The sequence below is a fragment of the Hyperolius riggenbachi genome, chromosome 6 (assembly GCF_040937935.1).
Source record: "Hyperolius riggenbachi isolate aHypRig1 chromosome 6, aHypRig1.pri, whole genome shotgun sequence".
NCBI lineage: Eukaryota > Metazoa > Chordata > Amphibia > Anura > Hyperoliidae > Hyperolius > Hyperolius riggenbachi.
Genome location: NC_090651.1, coordinates 209,793,156 through 209,818,978, shown reverse-complemented (window position 1 = coordinate 209,818,978; position 25,823 = coordinate 209,793,156). Strand labels below are relative to the sequence as shown.

The 25,823-nt window shown below is 46.0% G+C and overlaps 1 protein-coding gene across 1 annotated transcript in view; it reads right to left on the bottom strand.

Annotated features, from left to right (window-relative positions):
- Window positions 1–509: 509 nt before the first annotated feature.
- The window catches only part of LOC137522642 (ATP-sensitive inward rectifier potassium channel 1-like), a 132,137-nt gene continuing 106,823 nt past the window's right edge, over window positions 510–25,823 (bottom strand). Inside the window, exon 2 of the mRNA XM_068242721.1 lies at window positions 510–1,659. Coding sequence (XP_068098822.1) covers window positions 510–1,637 — 1,128 coding nt within the window. The 5' untranslated portion in view covers window positions 1,638–1,659. The remainder of the gene's footprint in view (window positions 1,660–25,823) is intronic.

The window sequence follows — 25,823 nt, the reverse complement described above, 5'->3', positions numbered from 1 at the left end:
AGGTTCTCTTACAGCAATGCAACTTTTTGAGTTGAGGGTACATATTTTAATTAACAGTTATAAATCTACTACATTCACAAGTAGTAACATTTTTTTTATTTTATTTTGTCTCTACCAATGCTATTATTTGTAACATGTCACAAAATCAATTTATGTTAGCTTACAGTACTCTAATGTAACTTAGGCTCTGTCCACCTTCTCTATATACCAAGTTGACAATCAACATGAAAAATGATCATCAAGATACAGATTATGGGGGTTGGTTACATTTTTATGCAGGTTAAAATTGGAACGTTTCTTAACAACTACTGCAAGCTACACGGCAACAAAATGTGCACCAAGATGGAAGAACATGCAATCCATTGATCATCTCTGATTAACAGGTATTTGATAATGCCTTAAAGTCTTGCGTATATACCTTCTCACAGAGAATGGAAATAATTATAGTCCTCTGGGACTTGGAATGATCATTGGTCATTTTCCTTATAAGTAATTAGAAATATATATTTTTACATTTTTGTGTCATCCATTTCAGTTGTTTCTGGTATCTCAGTAACAACAAAGGCCATATTGTCATAACCCTGCTTAAGTTTGCCTCTGGCGTCTTTTTCATTGTACAAACAAAAAGCACAGTGCGGTGTTGCCACTTCCACAGGCTTGCCAAAGTTACTGAAGTCCACACGGTATTTACCCTCCTTGGTTTTGGATACTATTGGAGCAAAGCGATACCCCCAAAGCACCTCTTCAGGGATGTAAGATGTGCGCACCTGGCAAGTAGCACTTGTTGCCTCAATTGTGCCATCTAGGAAAACCACCAGCTCAAAGTCATGCTGTAAAATGGTCTCGGCTGACATCTCAAAAAAAGGGCTGTTTTTATCTATGACATGGTAGATTGTCAGTGGAGAAACAAAAAAAAGGTTCTCATTTCCAGCATCCACCACAAAGTCAATATTAACTTGATCCAGGATAATGGTCTCCCCCTCTGGAGTAACAGTGGTTTTCAGCAATTTACCATATATGTGGCTTCCTATCAGCAAGCTTTTCCTTAGGTTAGCAACTCTGATCAAAAGACACAGTTTCCCTCCACGCTTACTGATGACAGCATTTTTGCTGAAAGTTATGGTTTTGCCCCTTTTTTTCGGTCTGGAGATCTTGGCTAAGATGGCACCACACATGAATGAGTTAATTATTACCCCTAGAATTGACTGGACAATTAGAAGGAATATTGCTGTGCCACACTGCTCTGTCACAAACCTGAACCCATAACCAATTGTCACCTGGGTCTCCAGTGAGAAAAGAAAAGCAGCAGTCATGCCATTAAGATTCTCAACACAAGGGGTGTAGTTGGCATCTGGTATAAATTCTGGAAGGTCTTTGTGCAAGTAGGCAACAGCATACCACAACAAGCCAAAGAAAAACCAGCTCCCCAGGAAGGCTGTAACAAAAACTGTCATCTTGTATCTCCACCTTAAGTCCAATACCGTGGTCCATATGTCAGCCAAGTGAGCTAATCTTGATTGCTGTTCCACATTGCCAAAATCAATATTACATCTTCCATCTTTAGATACCAGTCGTGCCCTACGCCGATAGTGGTCCCTCAGGTGAATGTGCAGCTTTTTCTGGAGATAGGATAGCATTCTGACATGAGAATGAATTTGCCTGAAACAGAAGAAAAGGTCAGGTTGATGATTAGTTCCACTGGAAAGCAGTCTAGCTATGTTCATAGTATTTTAAAGGAGGATCAGCATTTTTTTCACTGCGTACACTGCGTATATAATAGTTGGGGTGGATTCCAGCTGTCGTTACTCATTCTGTTTGGTCAGAGAAATATTTAAGTTTATTTCTCCTCCAATCTTACCACTGATCTATATTAAGTCTCCAGTTTCATTGTCCTAAGTTACTTTATTTATAAATTGAAAGTGTTGGTTAACAGACATACAAGTTAGAAGAGTTTGTTTAATTATTTGTTCTGTCAAATTCTGCTGGCAAGTTCAAGGAAGGCATAGCTGAAACCTTTATACCGGTAAATGTTTTTTGCATACCTTAATGGGAGGATTAGGCCAGTTAATAGATATTTAAATTACGATGGCAGGTATATACAGTTTGTAAATCAGGGTTGCATAATATTTATTATTAGACTGGTTAGTTTTAGCTTTGTGTTGAAACTGCCCATTGTTCTATATATTCGTAAGAAGAATTGTTAAAATGTATAAAACAAAGGTGCACCTTAATTGCTTTGAGTTCCAGTGCAGAATGTCTACCAGTGCATCTCTACAAGGAAACCAATCACCTTTGCAACTGCACAGTAGTGTTTAGCCCCCACAATTTACTGAAATCATCCCCTCAGCATGGTAATCCATTGGAAATGCTATTAAAATGTTTCTACTTTTTTTTATGGAACTCTGAGTACTTTCTTCAAAAATGTCATCTCTTCAGCTTGGGGAATGATGTTTTTACTCTTCCCCTTTACTGCAATGTTTGCAAATGGCTGAACAGACAAAAAAAAAAACATGTTTGGGACACAAGTCATTTGTCAAGTGCCACACTTCACAATCCTATTAACACAATAAAATATATGTTCTTCAAATTAAGTTTTCAGACATTTTCCGAAGAAGACCTAGAATGTCGCTTCATGACTGACTGTGAGAGTGAAAGGAACCGAGTTGGGGCAGCATGTGAGAAGGTCCATTAACTGTGTATTTAAGTGGATAAGGAAGTTAAGTTTCTTCACAAAGTGGCATGTGTAGGGTTGCAGTTAGCCTCCTTAGTGTATTTGGGAAGAAGCACCACATTTGGGTGCCAGAGGCGCCCCGGAAGTTTGGGGGATGCCTAAGTTAAAAGCCACAATTAGCAGCTACTGCAGGAAATTTGCCTGCCCTCAAAAAATATCGGTTACAAATAGCCACTTTTTAAAAAAATGACAGCTGCAAATAGCCACTACATAAAATAGCATCTACAATTGGCAGGTGCAAGCAGTATCCCTGGCACCCGACTGAAATAGTGGTGGTAGAGGTAGGCTACGATGTAGTAGAAATGGCACAGAGTTTTTATCCACTGGCTCTCCCCCGTTAGCCAGGCTGGGCTGAGCCGTGCTCTGTTACTATAGTAACAGAGCGCGACTCAGCCCAGCCTGGCTAACGGGAGAGAGCCCATAGATAAAAACTCTGTGCCATTTTGACATCTGGAAATGTGTGAGTGAGCATTTTTAATAAAGCTTAAGTGTTTTTAAACTGATTTACGCTATGGGAGGTTTTTAATTTGAGGTACATAGACAAGTAACAAGTGGACTGTGCACAGTGATATAAAGACCAGGACCTGAGGTGCTGAGGTTCCCTGGAATAGAGCGCTATCTGACTAGTCTTACAGTGGTCACACTGCATTTGGTGAGTGCGTTTCCTGTTGGGTGTTTTGGTGGTGGAACACTGAGAAGAAACTGCACTAAAGAGCTTTATCTACTTGAATTGATTCGCATTAGAATGGACTATAGAATGGATTATGTGCGCTGAACTGTGAATATATATTTTGTGTGAAGTATTTGCTATACTTAGTGAGAGCGCACTCCATATGGACTTTTATAGGAACCAGAGCGCTTTGAACCAATATTGATATGATGTAGTAGAACTCTACAAGGATTGTGGTTGTGTGATTTCGAGTGGCTTTATAGCCGCTGGCTTGGAGCAGTAGTGCACCATGCTAAATAGTAAGCGAACCTTTGGCTTTTTAATTACCAGCCTGGCTTAGCTGGTAAATTACCAGGTTAGGGTTAGAAGTAGGTAGGGGGTGTTTCGTTTTAGCATAAATTGTGGGTGGAGGTTAGTGTTAGGAGTAAGTGGGGGTGGTTAGATAGGGGAGCATTAGTGTGTGAATTAGACTATGAAGGGTTAGTAGAATATCGGTATAGTTACCGATATTCTACTATCAGGGATAGTAGAATACCAATATTCTACTGTCGGTATTACCAACTTGCAGAAAATATTTTACTGAACTGTTGCCTATTTACCAGGAAATTTGTCAAATTTCACCCAGTCTCTGCATCGTTGGGTCATTTATCAGGTTTCTGGGTGAATTGATCCAATTTTCAGCTCATTTCCAGCACAGGCAAATGCATTTATTTATTTATTTATTTATTTATTTATTTTACCGAGTGCAAACACAAGCAAGAATACCTAGAGGGTAAGTTGAGTAGGGAAGAAGTTTACAATAGCACACCTACAGTGGGGTGATGGTAGTGATTACCCCATCCTTTAAGCCTCCCAAAACACCTGACTTTGATATTGGTTCTGCCTTCATCAATGAAGCCACATGCAGTCTCATTTATCAATGAAGCCCATGCAGTCTCGCCCCCCACGGACATCTATGTCAGTGTCAATGGTACAATAATCCGCCCATCTGCTTCCTGGGTGTCACCTTGGACTCAGCCTTCTCCATTACCATCCCCATCCAAACCTTTGCTAGGGCCTGCAATTTCTATTTACACAACATCACGAAGATCTGTCTCTTCCTGACGCCAGGCACTGCCAAACTCCTTGTCCATGCAATCATTATCTCCCAACTGAACTACTGCAACACACTCCTGTCAGGCCTCCCTCAGAACTGCATTGCCCACCCTACAATCCATCATGAACGCAGCAGCTAGACTAATCTACTAATCACACTGTTCTGTCTCTACTACTCCCATATGCAAACCCCTTCACTGGCTTCAAATTCGCTTTAGAATGACCTACCACTTAAGGACCAGGGGATTTTTGGCAGATCTGTGCTGCGTGGGCTCTCCAGCCCACAGCACAGATCACGTTTGAGGCAGGGCGATCAGACTTCCCCTCTCAGTGTGGGCGGCACAGGACAGCGATCCGTCCTGCACCTCCTCTAATAGGCTTTAGCTTATCAGACGGCGGCGATCCCCGGCCAATCAGAGGCCGGGGATCGCCGATCTCCTTTATGGCGCTGCTGCGCAGCAACGCCGTATGAATGTAAACACGGGATTTCTTCACACGTGTTTAGGCTCGCAGGCTGTTCACGGAGACAACCAACGTGAACTGACATGGAAAGGCCGCTCGAAAGAGCGGCTGTTTCCATGGAAACACCACTTCGACCTGCCGATGCCTATCAGCGTTAGGTGGTTAAGATCCTATGTTCGCGGAAAAGCCGCCGCGCGTTCTGACAGCAAGGCGGCTGATTCCGCATCCAACGAGGCGGTTTGCACGCGGAGGCGTGCGTCTGGTAACATGGCAGAACGCGGAAAAGCCGCCACATGTACTGACAGCGAGGCGGCTGGTTCCGCGTGCAGCACGGCGTTTTGCATGCAGCAGCCTGCCTCTGGTGTGGCTGAGTCTGTTAGTTCACACAGGTTTAGGAATACGCGCACGCTGAGAGGCAGAACTTTTATGACGGCCAAGAGGGGACCAGCTGACCAGGCTGGTCAGCTGACGCCAGAGCAAGTTTCTATTGGTCCATCACTTAGAGGTGGCGCCAGAGAGCGCTACACTATATATAGTTGCTGCTGGCCAGTCACAAGTTGTCTGCCGTTGCGAACACTACGTGGAAGCACTCAGACCTTAGTCAGATCCTGCAGTGTGTTTGAACCAGGTGGACCTGGGAATTCACACTGAGCCAGATTACTTGTATTGTATTCTGTTTATGCTTAGACCAGTTCCAGGGTGTAGAGACCACGGACCTCACACCCAGACTAGGGAACCTGTCTTATCAATCTTATGCAGGAGAACAGAGGCGCCAAAAGGATAAAAGGAAGCTAAATGAGCTTAAAAACCAAATTCTTGGTAAATAGAGGAGGTAGTGGTGGACTTACCTCCTCCAAGTAGACACACAACGACTGTAGTAAACACAGTCAATATATTTTATTTATGAACTCCAAATATGCAACGCGTTTCGCAGGTTTGATCCCGCTTCATCAGGCAATAACAACGGAGCAATAGCATATGTGGTCAGTAGAAGAGCCAGGCACCTCACAGAGGTGTTCTCCTGCATAATATTGAGTCCACCCTGGGTGGAGGGTTGAACCCCCTTTTTCTCATCTACAGAGAGCGACTTCTTATTCCTGAGTGGGGTCAGGAAAATCTCCCCACCTGCCTTTACAGTGGTTGCCTAATGGTAACCCTGGTTTGTGAGTATTAATATTTACTCTATCTAGTAACCATTTACCAGTACGTATTACACTATTGGGGCTCTTGGCGTTCCTTGTTTTTATGTGTTATCAATCTGTTATACATCAGACTAGTTCCAGGGTGTAGAGGCCACGGACCTCACACCCAGACTAGGGAACTTGTGTTACCAGTTTGTTATACATCAGACTAGTTCCAGGGTGTAGAGACCAAGGACCCCACACACCCAGACTAGGCATTGTTTGATATCTGTTATGACTTATTGCTTTCCTGACTACTCCTCTGATCTCTGATTCGGTACCTCGCACATCTGATACTATGTTGCCAAACCCTGCTTGCCTTGGATACCGAATCAGCCTTCTGTCTATGTACCTTATCTGAACGTGTGTTGCCGACCTGGCTTGCCCGACCTCGAGAGCTCTCTCTACTATTAAGAGAGAGTTTCCAGATCACTCAGTGACATTTGTCTTTGTCACTCACTCTCTGGACCTTCCTTCTTCCAGCCTGACTCCGCCCCTTGGGGAGTCTCAGGCTACTGGAAGGTTTCCTTATCTTTAGAGCAGTATTGCCCATACTGTCTCTAATTTCCTGTGCTATACTCAAAGTACTACCGTTACACCAAACACTCACATTATCCAGGTGTCCAGAGGTTGTATTATCGGTGATTCTGCAGATCATCAATAATCAGGTATATATCTGTATTCTTAGTGATACTGCAGATTACCAATAATCAGATTCTCTCTGCGTGCTGACACCGATCGTTACAGTTTGGCCTACAAATCTACATCACTGACCTGGTCAGCAGATATACACCTGGCCACCCACTTTACTCCTCCAACAACCTACTCCTAACCACCCCAAATATTTTGCGCTTTCATGCACAACTACAGGGTTTCACTAGAGCTGCCCCATCCTATGGAACTCTTTCTCACTGCCCATCAGGCTTGCCCCCTCCTTCAAAACCTTTTAAACAAGCCCTCAAAACTCACCTCTTTAAGGAGGCCTACCCCACCTCAACGCTGCCCTAATTCTCTCTGCCATGAACCTCTCAATGCTTCCCTCCTCCTTTTGTGCCACCACCCCCTCCATATAGATTGTAAGGCCCCATTTACACTTAATTAGTTGATACGCGTTTTTTTTTCTTCTGCATAGCAGTGCATTGTGAAAAAGATTTCAGTGAACACGCGTTAAAGAGAACCCAAGGTGGGATTTACTTATGCTAGTGGGGCACAGAGGCTGGTTGTGCACACTAACACCAGCCTCTGTTGCCCCATGGTGTGCCTCCAAGACCTCCCTGCGCGCTGCTATACCCCCCGCAGTGCTGGCGACACGCATCGTGTCGCCAGCACAATGTTTACCTCTCGCCTGTCAGCGCCGCTCCCCCGCCTCCTCCGTAACAGACAGGCGAGAGGTAAACATTGTGCTGGCGACACGCTGCGTGTCGCCAGCACTGCGGGGGGTATAGCGGTGCACAGGGGGGTCTTGGTGGCACACCATGGGGCAACAGGCGCTGGTGTTAGTGTGCACAACCAGCCTCTGTGCCCCACTAGCATAAGTAAATCCCACCTCGGGTTCTCTTTAAGTGTAAAAGGTGCCATTGGGAAACATGGGACTTACTTTGAAAATCAGTTAGTCTTTCTTTCAGCTACAACTGAGAGCAACTGATTAAGTGTAAACGAGGCCTAAGCCTTTGGCAGGGCCCTTTCTCCTTCTGTATTATACTTGATTGTGCACTCTACCCAGAATAATGTGCACTTGTGTTATTGGGACTACCACTCCTGTATGATCTGGCATTGTATTATTACCTGTATTGTGGTTTTTATTTATGTAAAATACACAATAATATGCATAACATAACCACAGGTTATTGTCCTCGCAGGGACAATTCCAAGTGTTATCGCAATAACAGACAAGCTGTGTATAGCACTATATAACATATTGTAAGTAATAGAACACAAACTGAAAATAACAAAAGTTGAAGCGTATACCTTGATACCTAGGTCCATAAGAGCATTAGCAAGGAAAAAGTGTTATCTAGAGAATTTATTTGAATCCACTGAAGAGAGGTGGACAGTGTTGCCCACCGCCCGTAAATTTACAGGCAGCCCGTAAATTTTGTTACAAATTTTGCTGCCCGTGAATTCCGTAAGGAATTCAGCAGCGTCCGTAAGGGTGGCCTATCAGAGCACTGTGAGCACTGGGGAGCAGCACAGAGAAGAGGGAAAGCTGTGGGATCAGCGGGGAAGGGCGGACGTCCCCCCCCCCTTCCCTCACCCTAGGGCTCTTCCTCCCTCGCTTTCCCCAGTCCAGAACTTGTGTGGCAATTAGCAGTGGGCGGAACTTACCTCCATCTCGCTCCAAGCGCCGGATGTTCTGGTGCCGCAGCCGCTGCTCTGGTCTGGACCAGAGTAGCGGAAAATGATAAGTTCCTCCCGCTGCCTGCCAGCCACTCAGCGCACTTAATTCCGGAGGGGGGAGAGCGAGGGAGGGAGAGCCCTAAGGTGAGGGAAGTAGGGGGGAGATGGTCCCCCTTCCCCACTGTGCCCACAGCTCTCCCTCTTCTCTGCGCTGCTCCCCTCCTGCTGGGGGGGGGGGGGGGCACCTGGCTACCTATTCTGGGGACATATACACCTGGCTACATACACTGGGCACACATACCCCCTGGCTACATATACTGGGCACATATATCCCCTGGCTACATATACTGGGCACATATATCCCCTGGCTACATATACTGGGCACATATTTCCCCTGGCTACATGTACTGGGCACAAATACCCCTGGCTACATATACTGGGCACAAATACCCCTGGCTACATATACTGGGCACAAATACCCCTGGCTACATATACTGGGCACAAATACCCCTGGCTACATATACTGGGCACAAATACCCCTGGCTACATATACTGGGCACAAATACCCCTGGCTACATATACTGGGCACAAATACCCCTGGCTACATATACTGGGCACATACACCCCCTGGCTACATATACTGGGCACATATACCACCTGGCTACATAAACTGGGCACATATACTCCCTGGCTACATATAGTGGGCACATATACCCCCGGCTACATAAACTGGGCACATATATCCCCTGGCTACATATACTGGGCACAAATACCCCTGGCTACATATACTGGGCACATATAATAGTTACTTGTGCTGCTTCAATAAAGTGAGTGTATATATATATATGTATATATATATATATATACACATCTAAATAACATCTATGCTGTAAGCTGTGTCACTAATAGAGATGATCAATGAGATGGAAATAATTCTGCGTTGATGTTGTTTTATGCAAATGTATGCACTACCTTTGCTCATGAAACCAAATAATTTGATAGGTATTTAAAACTTGGTTTGGTGATTACGAATTAAAGGGTACCCGAGACGGATGAAAAGAAAAATTTTATACATACATGGGGCTTCCTCCAGCCCCCTTCAGGCTAATCAGTCCCTCGCTGTCCTCCACCGCCTCCTGGATCTTCTGCTATGAGTCCCGGTAATTCAGCCAGTCAGCGCAGTCCGGCCGCGTGTCGCTCCCACAGCCAGGAGCATTCAGCACCTATGCACTAGTGCTGCGCAGGTGTAGTACGCTCCCAGTGGTGGAGTGTGTGCATACGCCCGACTGGCTCAAGTACCTGGACCCATAGCAGAAGATCCAGGTGGCGGAGGAGGAAAGCGCGAGACTGATTAGCCTGAAGGGGGCTGGAAGAAGCCCTGTGAATGCATTACACTTTAATTTCATCTTTCTCATGCTTACTTTATTACACAGTAGTACTCTACACATGCACTCTCCACAGAGCTGCAGGGAATCCACTGAGAATGTTGTGCACATTGAACACAGAGGTGTTGTCTGGTTCAGATTGCACATGAAGAATGTGAAATAGAGGAAGAATAGCCTCATTCTCCTGCAGAGTACCTGCACACCACTCTTACATGTACCCACAGTTCTATTGCCAAGGACCTGATCCTGGTTCAGATTATGCATGAAGAATGTGTAATAGGGGAAGAATCCCCTCATTCTCCTGTAGAGTACCTGCACATCACTCTTACATCCACAGTTACATTGCCTAGGGCCTGATGGATGTTATTTGTTCCTGTCTATACTTTCTACAAGTACACTTACCAAGGACTAGTTTTAGTCTAGGACTAAAAGTGTTAGAGGCAGAAGAGTGAGGATGACGTCGTCAGCAAACAAAGAACATTTGTAGGTTAAGGATTCAATTTGTATTCCCAATATATCCTTGTCAGATTGATACAATTAGTGAGGGGTTCAATTAGTAAGGCAAACAGGCCTGGAGAAAGAGTGCAGCCTTGACGGGTGCCTCTGTTGACCTGAAATGGGGTTCTGCTAGTGGCAGATAGCTTTAAACAAGCAGATGGAGTTGTATATAGACATGTAAGGGCCGTGAGAAATTTACCAGACATGCCATAATGAGTAGGGATGATCAATGAGATGCAAATTGTTCTGAAATTGTGCACATTTTTATGCAAATGTATGAAGTTTGAAAACGGACCAATCAATTTAAACCCAGGTTTAAATTGTTCCATTTTTTTGTTCCATTTTCAAGCTGCATATATTTGCATACAAATTTGCATACATTTGCATCAACTCTGAACAATTTGCATATCTGTGATCATCCCTAACAAGGTAGGGCGTTAAATAGCCGAAATTGTCAAAGGATTTCTCCATGTCCAGTGAGACTAAAAACATGGGGAGTTTGTTAGTGTACATACTTTTGCATGTTCAACATTTTCTGTTGATGTTTTTGGCTGGCTGTCTATGCAGGACAAATCCTACTTGATCTTTGTGTAAGATGTGAAATAATACTCTGTTATGTTGATGCCAAAATGGAGGTGAAGATTTTATAATCGGTGTTCAACAGAGTTATGAGCCGATAGTTTTGTGGTAATAGTGGGTCTCTAAGTTTTGGTAGTATTGTAATAGCTGCTTGGCAAAATTCTAGGGCGGGAACATGGCCATCTAATATAGATTGAAAACATTTGCATCAGTGTGGTGGTAATATGTCAGGTCATTTTTTTAAAATAAACTGCAGTGTAACCATCGGGCCCTGGGGCCTTACCCATCTTTAGTTTTGCTAATGCTGACCAGAACCTCCTCCATTTTAATAGTAGTATTCAACTAGAGATGAGCGTAATGACGTAATTACGATTTCGCGAAATTTCGCGTAATTAGTGTAATTTCGATTATGGCCGTAAGTACATAATCGTAATGAAGAAGGATTTCGCGAAATTTCGCGTAAGCGTAATTTTCGCGTTACAGTGGGTATTACGAAATTAATGCGTATGGCCATGCTCCCAAGCGGAAAAGTTGACGCATGGATCAATGTTAGGTAGCCGCCGACTTTAAGGGTTAATAACAAAGCCCCCTTAAATGCTAAGAGCCTCAAATTTGGAGAATATTTTAAGGAGATCAGGAGGAATAAGAGGAAAAATGTTTTTTCAAAAAGACATTATACTTTTTGAGAAAATCGATGTTAAAGTTTCAAAGTAAAAATGTATACATTTAAAAACCCGCCGACTTTAACGGTAAATAGCAAAGCCTGCTTAAAGTTTAGGAACACCAAATTCCTAGGGTATATTAAGGGGATCCGTGGGAATAAGAGGAAAATTTTTTTTTTCAAAAAGACCTTATAGTTATTGAGAAAATCGATTTTTAAGTTTCAAGGGCAAAAATGTCTTTTAAATGCGGAAAATGTCAGTTTTTTTTGCACAGGTAACAATAGTGTATTATTTTCATAGATTCCCCCAAGTGGGAAGAGTTTTACTTACTTCGTTCTGAGTGTGGGAAATATAAAAAAAAAGGATGTGGGGTCCCCCCTCCCAGACCTCTTTAACCCCTTGTCCCCCATGCAGGCTGGGATAGCCAGAATGCGGAGCACCGGCCGCGTGGGGCTCCGCACCCTGACTATACCAGCCCGCATGGTCCATGGATTGGGGGGTCTCGGAAGGGGAGGGGCAGCCAAGCTTTCCCCTCCCCCTCCGAGCCCTTGTCCAATCCAAGGACAAGGGGCTCTTCTCCACCTCCGATGGGCGGTGGAGGTGGAGGCCGCGATTTCCTGGGGGGGGGGGTTCATGGTGGAATCTGGGAGTCCCCTTTAAAAAGGGGTCCCCCAGATGCCCACCCCCCCTCAAAGGAAATGGCTAAGGGGTACAAGTACCTCTATACTCATTTCTCCTGGAAGAGTTAAAAGTAAATAAACACACAAACACTTAGAAAAAGTATTTTAATTGAACAAAAAACATCACCACGAAAAAAGTCCTTTAATATTCTTAATTAACCAATAATACTTACCTGTCCCTTTAAATAAATGATCCCACGCAATATCCTCGGAAATGTTCCATAAGTTACAATGTAACAAAGTTATTAAAATGTAACAACTTTGTTACATTGTAACTACGCCGCACCCGACGTCACTCGCTGCTCAGCCGCCGCAGCAATTACGCGTCCGTGCAGGACGCTAAGTCCCCGCAGCTCCCGCTGTCCACCCCGCCCACATCTGTCACCCACATGTCACCCACATGTGGGTGACATGTGGGTGACATGTGGGAGAGGCGGGGAGGGCAGCGGGAGCCGGCGGGGACTTAGCGTCCTGCACGGAGTCCGGACCCGACAGAGCTCTGAGCTATATAGCTCAGAGCTCTCTAAGCATCTTTGTATTTGGGTTCCAAGGAGCCCCATTGGTCCTTAGCAGACCAATGGGGTTCCTTCAAATCAGAAGGAACCCCATTGGTCTGCTAAGGACCAATGGGGCTCCTTGGAGCCCAAATACAAAGATGCTTAGAGAGCTCTGAGCTATATAGCTCAGAGCTCTGTCAGGTCCGTGCGGCGGCTGAGCGGCGAGTGACGTCGGGTGCGGCGTAGTTACAATGTAACAAAGTTGTTACATTGTAATAACTTTATTACATTGTAACTGATAAAACATTTCCGAGGCTATTGCGAGGGATCATTTATTTAAAGGGACAGGTAAGTATTAATGGTTAATTAAGAATATTAAAGGACTTTTTTCGTGGTTATGTTTTTTGTTCAATTAAAATACTTTTTCTAAGTGTTTGTGTGTTTATTTACTTTTAACTCTTAAAGGAAATGGGTAAGGGGTACAAGTACCTCTATACTCATTTCTCCTGGGAGGGGTGGGCATCTGGGGGACCCCTTTTTAAAGGGGACTCCCAGATTCCACCATGAACCCCCCCCCCCCCCCCAGAAAATCGCGGCCTCCACCTCCACCGCCCATCGGAGGTGGAGAAGAGCCCCTTGTCCTTGGATTGGACAAGGGCTCGGAAGGGGAGGGGAAAGCTTGGCTGCCCCTCCCCTTCCGAGACCCCCCAATCCATGGACCATGCGGGCTGGTGCTCTGCATTCTGGCTATCCCAGCCTGCATGGGGGACAAGGAGTTAAAGAGGTTTGCTATTAACCGTTAAAGTCGGCGGGTTTTTAAATGTATACATTTTTACTTTGAAAATTTAACATCGATTTTCTCAAAAACTATAAGGTCTTTTTGAAAAAAAATTTTTTCCTCTTATTCCTCCTGATCTCCTTAATATATTCTCCAAATTTGAGGCGCTTAGCATTTAAGGGGGCTTTGCTATTAATCCCTTAAAGTCGGCTGCTTTTTTATATTATACGGAGCGTTACGGTTTAACGCGAAATTACGGTACCGTTTAATGCGAAATTACGGCATGAACGAAACGTGAAATTACGCGTTGAAAATTACGCTTACGGTATTTTCAATTACGATTTTAATGGCAATTACGCTACCGTAATTTCGCATCGTAATCGCAAATTTCGCATGCGTAATTATAGTAATGCGAAATTACGAAAATTTCGGCTCAACTCTATATTCAACGTGTCTCTAGCCTCTTTATTGACAGACTTGGTGATATGCTTTTCAAGGTAACTATGTATAGTTGGAGCGGGTATATTGGTAGTTTGTGCCGCATAGAGGGATTTGTAATAGTTGTGAAAGACGCTATAACTTTTATCTGGATGGTAGTTGGTGTGCCCGCATGATCTTTGACTGAAATCCTGTTAGAAAGCTCAACTGATCTGAGTTTTCTGGCAAGTCACTCAGGGCAGCCATCAGACACTGCAGTGAGGGGCCCAGTGCTTCTGGGGGCCCTGGGCCCCCCCAAATGCTGGAAGGGCCCCATGTGCTAGCTGCGGGCCTGTGGATCACTAACCAGCACACAGCGTTCTAGCACTGATGGAAGAGTGACATCAGCGCTTGAACGTGGGGAGCAGATGAGGCACTGGGGCACCACCTTTATGTGGCTACAGGCTACCTATACTGGGCCACCACCTATACTTGGCTACTTATACTGGGGTGCCTATAGCTTGCTACCTACTACCCTACTGGGGGCACCTGTACCTGGCTAACCTATACTGGTGCATCACCCATACTAGGCTACCTTTACTGGAGGCAACTATATCAGGCTACCTATACCGGGGTACCAACTATAGTTGAATACCTAACTAGGCTACCTATATTGGAACACCATCTATAGATGGCTACTTATACTGAGGGGACCTATACCTGGCTAGGGCGGGAGGGGGGCGAGCTGAGACAGAAGGGGACAAGAGGTAACATGGGGATAAGAGGCACAGGGGGAAAAGAGATGAGATGGGAACACGAGGTCACAGAGAGGAACACAAAAGAGGCACAAACTGAGGCGAGACAGAGGGCGGACAAAAGAGGCACAGGAAGAAAAGAGGGGGACAAAAGAGAGAGGATGAGAACGAACCTACAAGTCCCTATCTCATTGGTTAACCGGAGACTACCTGTATTTTGCAAGTATTTGGCTCTACCCACAACATGCCATGGTCACACCCACTTTTTGCCACATCACGCTGTGAATTTCTTCAGTGTCGGAGCCATGCACATTTTTTCGCCGCAGCGTACTTTGGGCACGGACACGGGGGTGAGGTGGCTAGTGGGCAGGAACAGCAATCAGTGGGTGGGCCCAGGGAGGGGGGCCCAGACCTGATGATGTGTGAGGGGCCCCAAAATTTATGATGGTGGCCCTGAAGCCACTTATTCGGTTTATTCATATATCTGTACTGCTGGGCTTTAGTCCATTTATAAAACTTCTCAGTTTGCTTAGATAAAACATCTAAATGCATCCTGAGGTCTTTGAACTGCTTTTTGAGAAATAATGATTGGGAATGTTGATTAGCAATACATAAAGATTGAATCTTGTGTCTAAAGGTACATACACACATCAGACCATAGTCTTTGGAAAATGAAAGATCACAGACCAATCTTACCACCCTTCATGTAGTATGAGAGCCATACCTACACAGTCTTTTCTACGGAGCTGAACTCCCCATCAGAAAAAAAATCTTTGCAAGATGCTGCACACACAGATGCTGTACAGACACAAAAGATCAGTATCTGCAAAAGATCTGTTCCTGCCAAAAATCCATTCCTGCAAATTGCAATGATAGTCTATGAGCTCTGCAGATCATCATACACACATGATTTAACTGACATTCATCTGCAGATCAGATCCACCAGGATGGATTTTCAGATCTGCAGATGATTTTCTGATCTGCAGATGAATGTCAGTTAAATCATGTGTGTATGATGATCTGCAAATCTCATAGACTATCATTGCAATTTGCAGGAATGGATTTTGGGCAGGAACAGATCTTTTTGCAGATACTGATCTTTTGTGTCTGTACAGCATCTGTGTGTGCAGCATCTTGCAAAGATTTTTTTCTGATGTGGAGTTCAGCTCCATAGAAACGACTGCGTAGAGTATGGCTCTCATACTACATGAAGGATGGTAAGATTGGTCTGTGAGCTTTCATTTTCCAAAGACTATAGTCTGATGTGTGTATGAGCCTTAAGATTCTGTTCTATCACAGAACCTTGCTTTTTTGTATGGCCCCTTGCCTAATGAACTCACCTCTAGCCACTGCCTTGTGGGCTAACCAAATGACACTAGGCAAGACTCCTGAGGTGACATTTTCAGTAAAATAGTTATGTACAGTGTAAAGAACCGAGGGTTTAACTGTTGGGTCTGTTAACAAGGCTTTAAGTCTCCAAGCGTGTTTCTCCATATCTGACTTGCCAGTTCTAAAGCTTGTAATCACCAAATCATGGTCTGACCATGCCCAGGGAAGGTGTCATGCATGTACCAAATTGCAGAGGAACATCAACGTAAAACATCACGTAGTAAATTTGTTAATGCAAATTGTATACTGCAGAGTAACAGGTGTACCCTCGTTTGTTACCGTGGAATTCACGGCATGTGTTGGTTAATGTGTAAAGGGCAATGAGATACTTCAAGGTATTTAGGGCAGTTTTTTTTTTTTTTTTTTTTTTTTGTAAGGCCGAGGATTTACTATTGTATCCGTCCAGTATACTGTTAAGAGCTACATTAAAGGCACCCACCGTAATAAGTATATCAAATTTAATTGATAAGACGGTATCGGAGAGACTATTTAAAAGCAGAGAAAATGTGCTTTTTGGGGGGGGGGTATTAATTAGACAAACAATCATTGTTACCATGCAAAGAGCCTTGTAAAATGGAGAATCTCCCTCCTGAGTCAGGGATGTGTACCATATTGGTAAGGGGTGACAAATTGTGCAGTAGCGTGACTACTCCTCTGTGTTTCTTACCCACTGAGGCTAGGAAATTTCGAAAAAAGCTCCTATGGAAGTACTTTGGGTAGAATTGAGGCATGAAACGCGATTCTTGGATAAAACTCACATCTGGGTTGTGCTTTAAGTAATCTAGCAGGGCCTTCCTTTGTTTCGGAGGCAAATTTACACCCCTGCAATTATGCAATACCATTTTGAGCATGGATAAATGTATGTAAATTAGCATATACAGTATATAGCAGGACCTAGGGTATAGAAACTGTTGTGTATTTTATTGCTTATTACCTATATTGTGTTGTCGGTTAGCCCTGTTATTGTCTGTAATCTTATGTTAAAGTTTAGTCCTGGGTAATAGGTTGGTGCTATATAAATCCAATAAATAATAATAATTATGAGCCATGGCCCATATATAGCAAGCTGGTGCTTGGTGTGATAGCCGAATGCCAGTTTCCAAACCAATCTATGTAGCCGTAAATCTGCTGCTTGATTAAATTAAAGGCATGTCTGGTGTCCAAATTCAACATGTAGCAGAACAGTCAATGTCTAAATCAGAGAGTAGATCTATTTGGATGCACTTGTGCCCAATTTATATCAGCCTTTTAGCTGTTTCATAACCCAATGTCCATGCCCAGATTAAGGTATACAGCTGCAAATCCAGTTCTTGTCTACATAATAGCGAAGAGGTGGCACCAAAATCTAACACTGCAGCTAATAAACCAATGCTCAACCAACTCTTAAACTACGTATTTGTCCAAGTTACAAACTTGGTATTGCCAAGCCAATAACCAGTACTGGGAATATGGTGATGCCATAATCCCATGTACCAAGTTTAACAGCTTTCAAAAATGCTTTATGTTAAATAGAGCTTTTCCTTCCTTCCTTATATTTCACTGGGCAAAATTGTGTTCAATTATCAGGAAGTGGCAGCTATATAAAAAAGCTCAATGTTGCCTAGAAATGGTCACCATTTAAAGAGGAACTGTTGTGAATATAACAATTAATACATTTGCTTATTTTTTTACAATATTCATTTATAAATTATTTTGTCAGTGTTTGCCCATTGTAAAATCTTTCCTCATTCCATGTAAATTCTTAAATTTATCACAGGTGGTGACATCTTTAGTCCTACTAGGTGCATCTCTGCAGAGTGGGGATTCAATGCAGCAGCAGTGGTTAAATACCAATATACAGCAATATATAGATATAGAAAGTTTTTCTGATGCTGAAACCAGAAATAATGTAATATGAATAATATACCATATTCTATTATAGGTCACTACATTGCCTCTTTAAAACCACTTAATGACCGCCTAACGCCGACAGGACATGTCAGTTCACGGAGGGTGTCTACGATCGCGGCTCGCAGGCTAAATGTAAACACGCGGGAAGAAATCCTCTGACAGCCCATAGCAAGAGGGAGAGGGAGAGAAGGGCTGAGAGGGCGGAAATCGCTGAGGGGGCTTTGAGGAGCCCCCGCCCCCTCTAAGCAGAATTAGCCGGCGGCGATCAGACCCCCTCAGCAGGACATCCCCCTAGTGGGGTAAAAAGGGGGAAAGTCTGCTCGCCCTAGCTCAATCCTGATCGGTGCTGTGGGTTGGAGAGCCCACGCAGCACCGATCATAGGAAAATCCCCTGGTCCTTAAGTGGTTAAAACTAGTGTTGGGCGAACAGTGTTCGCCACTGTTCGGGTTCTGCAGAACATCACCCTGTTCGGGTGATGTTCGAGTTCGGCCGAACACCTGACGGTGCTCGGCCAAACCGTTCGGCCATATGGCCGAACTAAGAGCGCATGGCCGAACGTTCCCCGAACGTTCGGCTAGCGCTGTGATTGGCCGAACGGGTCACGTGGTTCGGACCCGAACGCGCTCTGATTGGCCGAACTGTCACGTGGTTCGGGTAAATAAATACCCGAACCACGTCATATCTCCGCCATTTGTCTGTGGGTTTAGCTTTGGGTAGGCAGGCAGGGTAGTTCGCGCTCCAGCCACGCTAGCCAGGGTCCCCCCCAGTCATTGTGTGTCGCTGCTGGGAACAGTAGTACACCGCTCGTTCAGCCACACTATATAGCATTCTGTGTACTGTTCTGTGTCTGCTGGGAACAGTAGTACACCGCTCGTTCAGCCACACTATATAGCATTCTGTGTACTGTTCTGTGTCTGCTGGGAACAGTAGTACACCGCTCGTTCAGCCACACTATATAGCATTCTGTGTACTGTTCTGTGTCTGCTGGGAACAGTAGTACACCGCTCGTTCAGCCACACTATATAGCATTCTGTGTACTGTTCTGTGTCTGCTGGGAACAGTAGTACACCGCTCGTTCAGCCACACTATATAGCATTCTGTGTACTGTTCTGTGTCTGCTGGGAACAGTAGTACACCGCTCGTTCAGCCACACTATATAGCATTCTGTGTACTGTTCTGTGTCTGCTGGGAACAGTAGTACACCGCTCGTTCAGCCACACTATATAGCATTCTGTGTACTGTTCTGTGTCTGCTGGGAACAGTGGTACACCGCTCGTTCAGCCACACTATATAGCATTCTGTGTACTGTTCTGTGTCTGCTGGGAACAGTGGTACACCGCTCGTTCAGCCACACTATATAGCATTCTGTGTACTGTTCTGTGTCTGCTGGGAACAGTAGTACACCGCTCGTTCAGCCAGACTATATACCATTGTTTACTGACACTATATAGCAGACTATATAGCATTGTGTGTACACCGCTCAGCCAGACTATATACCATTGTTTACTGACACTCTGTGTACACCGCTCAGCCAGACTATATACCATTGTTTACTGCCACTCTGATTCTGCTGGGAACAGTAGTACACCGCTCGTTCAGCCACACTATATAGCATTCTGTGTACTGTTCTGTGTCTGCTGGGAACAGTAGTACACCGCTCGTTCAGCCACACTATATAGCATTCTGTGTACTGTTCTGTGTCTGCTGGGAACAGTAGTACACCGCTCGTTCAGCCACACTATATAGCATTCTGTGTACTGTTCTGTGTCTGCTGGGAACAGTAATACACCGCTCGTTCAGCCACACTATATAGCATTCTGTGTACTGTTCTGTGTCTGCTGGGAACAGTGGTACACCGCTCGTTCAGCCACACTATATAGCATTCTGTGTACTGTTCTGTGTCTGCTGGGAACAGTAGTACACCGCTCGTTCAGCCACACTATATAGCATTCTGTGTACTGTTCTGTGTCTGCTGGGAATAGTGGTACACCGCTCGTTCAGCCACACTATATAGCATTCTGTGTACTGTTCTGTGTCTGCTGGGAACAGTAGTACACCGCTCGTTCAGCCACACTATATAGCATTCTGTGTACTGTTCTGTGTCTGCTGGGAATAGTGGTACACCGCTCGTTCAGCCACACTATATAGCATTCTGTGTACTGTTCTGTGTCTGCTGGGAACAGTAGTACACCGCTCGTTCAGCCAGACTATATACCATTGTTTACTGACACTATATAGCAGACTATATAGCATTGTGTGTACACCGCTCAGCCAGACTATATACCATTGTTTACTGACACTCTGTGTACACCGCTCAGCCAGACTATATACCATTGTTTACTGCCACTCTGATTCTGCTGGGAACAGTAGTACACCGCTCGTTCAGCCACACTATATAGCATTCTGTGTACTGTTCTGTGTCTGCTGGGAACAGTAGTACACCGCTCGTTCAGCCACACTATATAGCATTCTGTGTACTGTTCTGTGTCTGCTGGGAACAGTAGTACACCGCTCGTTCAGCCACACTATATAGCATTCTGTGTACTGTTCTGTGTCTGCTGGGAACAGTAATACACCGCTCGTTCAGCCACACTATATAGCATTCTGTGTACTGTTCTGTGTCTGCTGGGAACAGTGGTACACCGCTCGTTCAGCCACACTATATAGCATTCTGTGTACTGTTCTGTGTCTGCTGGGAACAGTAGTACACCGCTCGTTCAGCCACACTATATAGCATTCTGTGTACTGTTCTGTGTCTGCTGGGAATAGTGGTACACCGCTCGTTCAGCCACACTATATAGCATTCTGTGTACTGTTCTGTGTCTGCTGGGAACAGTAGTACACCGCTCGTTCAGCCACACTATATAGCATTCTGTGTACTGTTCTGTGTCTGCTGGGAACAGTGGTACACCGCTCGTTCAGCCACACTATATAGCATTCTGTGTACTGTTCTGTGTCTGCTGGGAATAGTGGTACACCGCTCGTTCAGCCACACTATATAGCATTCTGTGTACTGTTCTGTGTCTGCTGGGAACAGTAGTACACCGCTCGTTCAGCCACACTATATAGCATTCTGTGTACTGTTCTGTGTCTGCTGGGAACAGTAGTACACCGCTCGTTCAGCCACACTATATAGCATTCTGTGTACTGTTCTGTGTCTGCTGGGAACAGTAGTACACCGCTCGTTCAGCCACACTATATAGCATTCTGTGTACTGTTCTGTGTCTGCTGGGAACAGTAGTACACCGCTCGTTCAGCCACACTATATAGCATTCTGTGTACTGTTCTGTGTCTGCTGGGAATAGTGGTACACCGCTCGTTCAGCCACACTATATAGCATTCTGTGTACTGTTCTGTGTCTGCTGGGAATAGTGGTACACCGCTCACCCGTCACTGTATAGCATTGTGCTCTGTGTCGCTGCTGGGAATAGTGGTACTGTATAGCATTTCTGTACTGCCACTGTACTGCTGCCAGTCAGCGTGTACTGTAAGGATAAGTGAAATGAGGAAGAAATCCGGTGAAAGAGGGAGGGGCAAGGGAAGAGGTGTTTCCCCTGACGGTTCACGTACAGGCCACAGGGGAGCACCCAAGAAAACCCACTCAATACCGCCCATGTTGTCCAGGACAACAACCCTCACAAATCCAAAAGAACAGGACCAGATAATTACTTGGATGACCTCTCAAGCGTCCAGCAGTGGGTTAAGCAGCACCAGCACATCACGCACGAGGTCCGAGTCCTCAGCCAGTTACAAGGAGCCAGTGGGCACAAAGCTGACACAACCGGCAGCGACACCACGCACACAACTGCCAGATAACCAGTCCGATGAATTACCTCAGGACACAATGGGGTATTCGCAGGAGCTATTCCCAGCCCAACAAACTTCCACCTTTCAAAGGTCAATGGAGGAACAGCCAGAAATGTTGTGCCTGGATTCACAACCGTTAACTGTGGGAAATGCACCGCGCACTGAAATACAAGGCGAGTCCGAAGAGGACTCGGAAACCCAAATCCCAGAGCAATTTGGGCAGGAGGGGTTGCAATTGCAGGAGGTCGGCCGACAAGATCTGGAAGACGACGTTGGAGTGTGCTGCGCAGAGGTTGTTGTGGGGAGCTCTACTCCACGGCGGTGGCCCACAATGACATATGACGAGTTTGAGGAGATGGAAGAGGAGGGTATGGACAATGTGGACAGAGACCCAGATTTTGTTTGTGAACGAGAACATCGCCGTCGTAGCAGCAGCACAGATGAGTCTGTTGAAGAACACACTGCTGCACGAGTTCGCCTTGTGCCACAAGGTAGGCGGCGCGCAATTTCAGGCACCACAAGCGTGGAAGTTCAAGTGAGAGGCAAAAGAGGAGCAAACAGAAATCGCCAGCAAGGAGGCAGGTGCTCCAAAGTCTGGGCTTTCTTTGAAGACTGCACTGAGGATGTTACCATGGCGATTTGCAAGGTGTGCAAGACCCGCCTGAGCAGGGGGAAAAATATTAACAACCTCTCCACCACCAGCATGAGCCGTCACATGCTATCCAAACATCCCACTCTTTGGGCAAACGCGTCAGGACAGGGTACCAGAAACAACACTGCCTCCCTTGGGTTCACCAGACCCGCCTCAGCAGCAGCAGTAGCCCAGCCATTGCGTGGTTCACAACATTCACAAACATCAGACGACGCTGACACTGTCACTTTCCGGAGTAGTGCTCTTGAGGTCTCCCAGTGTTCATCAAACACAACAACCAACAGCCCTTCCGTGTGCAGCGCTACGGTTCAGTTGTCTGTGTCGGAGATGTTTGAGCGCAAGAGGAAATTGCCAGCAAATGACCCCCGGGCCGTGGCAGTAACAGCCAGCATAGCCAAGCTTCTGGCCTGCGAAATGCTGCCATATCGATTGGTGGAGACAAACAGCTTCAAGGGCATGATGTCAGTGGCCATCCCACGTTACGTGGTTCCCAGCCGCTACCACTTTGCACGCTCTGCAGTGCCTGAGTTGCATGAGCACGTGGTCAGCAAAATAACCCGAAGCTTGAAGAATGCCGTTGCCTGCAAGGTTCACCTCACCACTGACACCTGGACGAGTGCGTTCGGCCAGGGTCGATACATCTCCCTTACCGCGCACTGGGTGAACCTTGTGGAGCCTGGCAGCGATTCCTCACCTGCTACGGCACGGGTGTTGCCCACGCCACAAACAGCTGCACCGCCGTCCCTCCCACTGGATAACAACAGCAGCACCTACCTCTCTGACTCCTTCTCCTCCAACGCATCTCAAAGCTGTACCTCATCCGGAAACGCTAACCCAGCAGCAGTAGGATCGTGGAAGCAGTGCAGCACAGCTGTTGGCATGCGTCAGCAAGCGTTGCTGAAGCTAATCTGCCTTGGGGATAAGCAGCACACAGGGGAGGAAATTTGGAGGGGAATAAAGGAACAGACGGATTTGTGGCTGGCACCGCTGGACCTGAAACCGGGCATGGTTGTGTGTGATAATGGGAGTAATCTCATTCGCGCTTTAAGGTTGGCTAAGCTGACACACATCCCTTGCCTGGCGCACGTGATGAACCTAGTAGTTCAGCGGTTCCTGAGGACATACCCAGGCGTGCCCGATCTGCTGTTGAAGGTGCGTCGAGTGTCCAAACATTGTAGAAATTCCAGTACTGCTTCGGGGGCACTCGCCAAGATGCAGGAGCGCTTCAATCTCCCCCACCATCGCTTGCTGTGTGATGTCCCTACGCGCTGGAATTCTACGCTGCACATGCTAGCCCGCTTTTGCGAGCAGAAGAGTGCAGTGGTCCAGTACATGACGGCGCAGTACCGAGGCGCATCCGGCCAGCTGCCAAGCTTCTGTGGATCCGATTGGGCCAACATGTTGGACCTCTGCCAAGTCCTCCAAAATTTTGAGCAATCCACGTTGCTTGTGAGCAGTGACAACTCTTCAGTCAGCATTACCATACCACTGCTGTGTTTACTGAAGAGGTCGATGTTAAAAATCAAGGAAACAGCTGTCATGATGCAACTGGGGGAATCTGAAGGAGAAAACGATCAGCGTGATGGTACCAACATCAGGCCATCCGCCTCAGGGAACGCTGGCCCCAGCAGCTATGACGAAGAAGAGGAGGAGGAACAGCTGGAGTTGGAGCAGGAATTTCATGCCACCACTGACGAGGGCCAGAGCGGTGCACGTTGGACTTCCACAATTCAACGCGAATGGTCAGCAGAAGCAGACCAGGAGGAAGGTGACGACTATGATGCATCACAACAACTATCACAACGCTCACAAGAGGATGATGAGGATTCTGGTAGGACTCTGGCACACATGGCTCAATTCATGCTAGACTGCATTGAACGTGACCCACGCATTGTGCGCATTCTGGACAACACCAATTACTGGGTTTATACCCTTCTGGATCCACGGTACAAACACAATGTTCCAAAACTGCTTGAAGAAAGAGTCAGACAGGTCAAAATGGAAGAATACCAGCAGGCCCTTGTGGAGACTTTAGAGAGGAGATTGACATCCTCCCCCTCCTCTAGCCAGTTGTACGCAGACAGACTGACTTCCGCAAACCCAGGACGACCAGGAGGGCAGCAAACAACGCAAGCCGCAGCTAGTACCCAAAAGGGAATGGTATCGGCAGTGTCCTTGGAGTGGGAAAATTTTCTGACACCCATGCAGCCGCAGCCCACTGAACAGCAAGCGTGCAGATCCACCTCCAACACCGATCGCCTGGAGAAGATGGTCAAGGACTACATGTCAGATGGCGTAGCTGTGTCGAACCATCCATCTGCACCCTTCAACTATTGGGTATCGAAGCTAGACACCTGGCACGAACTGGCAATGTACGCAATAGAGGTGCTGGCTTGCCCGGCAGCCAGCGTTATGTCGGAACGCTGTTTCAGTGCTGCCGGAGGCATCGTCACAGATCGGCGTATCCGCCTCTCTACAGAAAATGCAGACCGTCTGACTCAAATTAAAATGAATCAATCCTGGATTGGAAATGACTACGCAACACTCCAGGACCCCAACCAAGTAACATGACCAATGAACATCTGGGATGGTGTTGCGTTTCCGGGCCCTGTTTATTGAACCTCTCATCTGTATTACATTTATGACTGCATGGCGGTACAAAGCCTGCTATCCGCACGCTTCTTGCCCTCATGCAAGGCCGGGGTTGTTGTGTCTCACAAAGCGTGGCCTTCTTCTCCTCCTGCGCCACCCTCCTCCTGTTCCATCACGTGTGCTGCTGCTGGGTTAGCGTTGCCGCGTGGTCCCTGTTTATTGAACCACTTATCTTTATTACATTTATGACTGCATGGCGGTACAAAGCATGCTATCCGCACGCTTCTTGCCCTCATGCAAGGCCTGGGTTGTTGTGTCTCACAAAGCGTGGCCTTCTCCTCCTGCGCCTCCTCCTGTTCCATCACGTCTGCTGCTGCTGGGTTAGCGTTGCCGCGTGGTCCCTGTTTATTGAACCACTTATCTTTATTACATTTATGACTGCATGGCGGTACAAAGCCTGCTATCCGCACGCTTCTTGCCCTCATGCAAGGCCGGGGTTGTTGTGTCTCACAAAGCGTGGCCTTCTTCTCCTCCTGCGCCACCCTCCTCCTGTTCCATCACGTGTGCTGCTGCTGGGTTAGCGTTACCGGTCCCTTTTCCTGGAACCTCTTATATGTATTACATTTATGACTGCATGCCGACAAAAAACATGTTACCTGTGCAAAGAAAACAGACATTTCCCGCATTTAAAAGACAGTTTTCCCTTTGAAACTTTAAAATCGATTTTCTCAAAAACTATAAGCTCTTTTTGCTAATTTTTTTTTC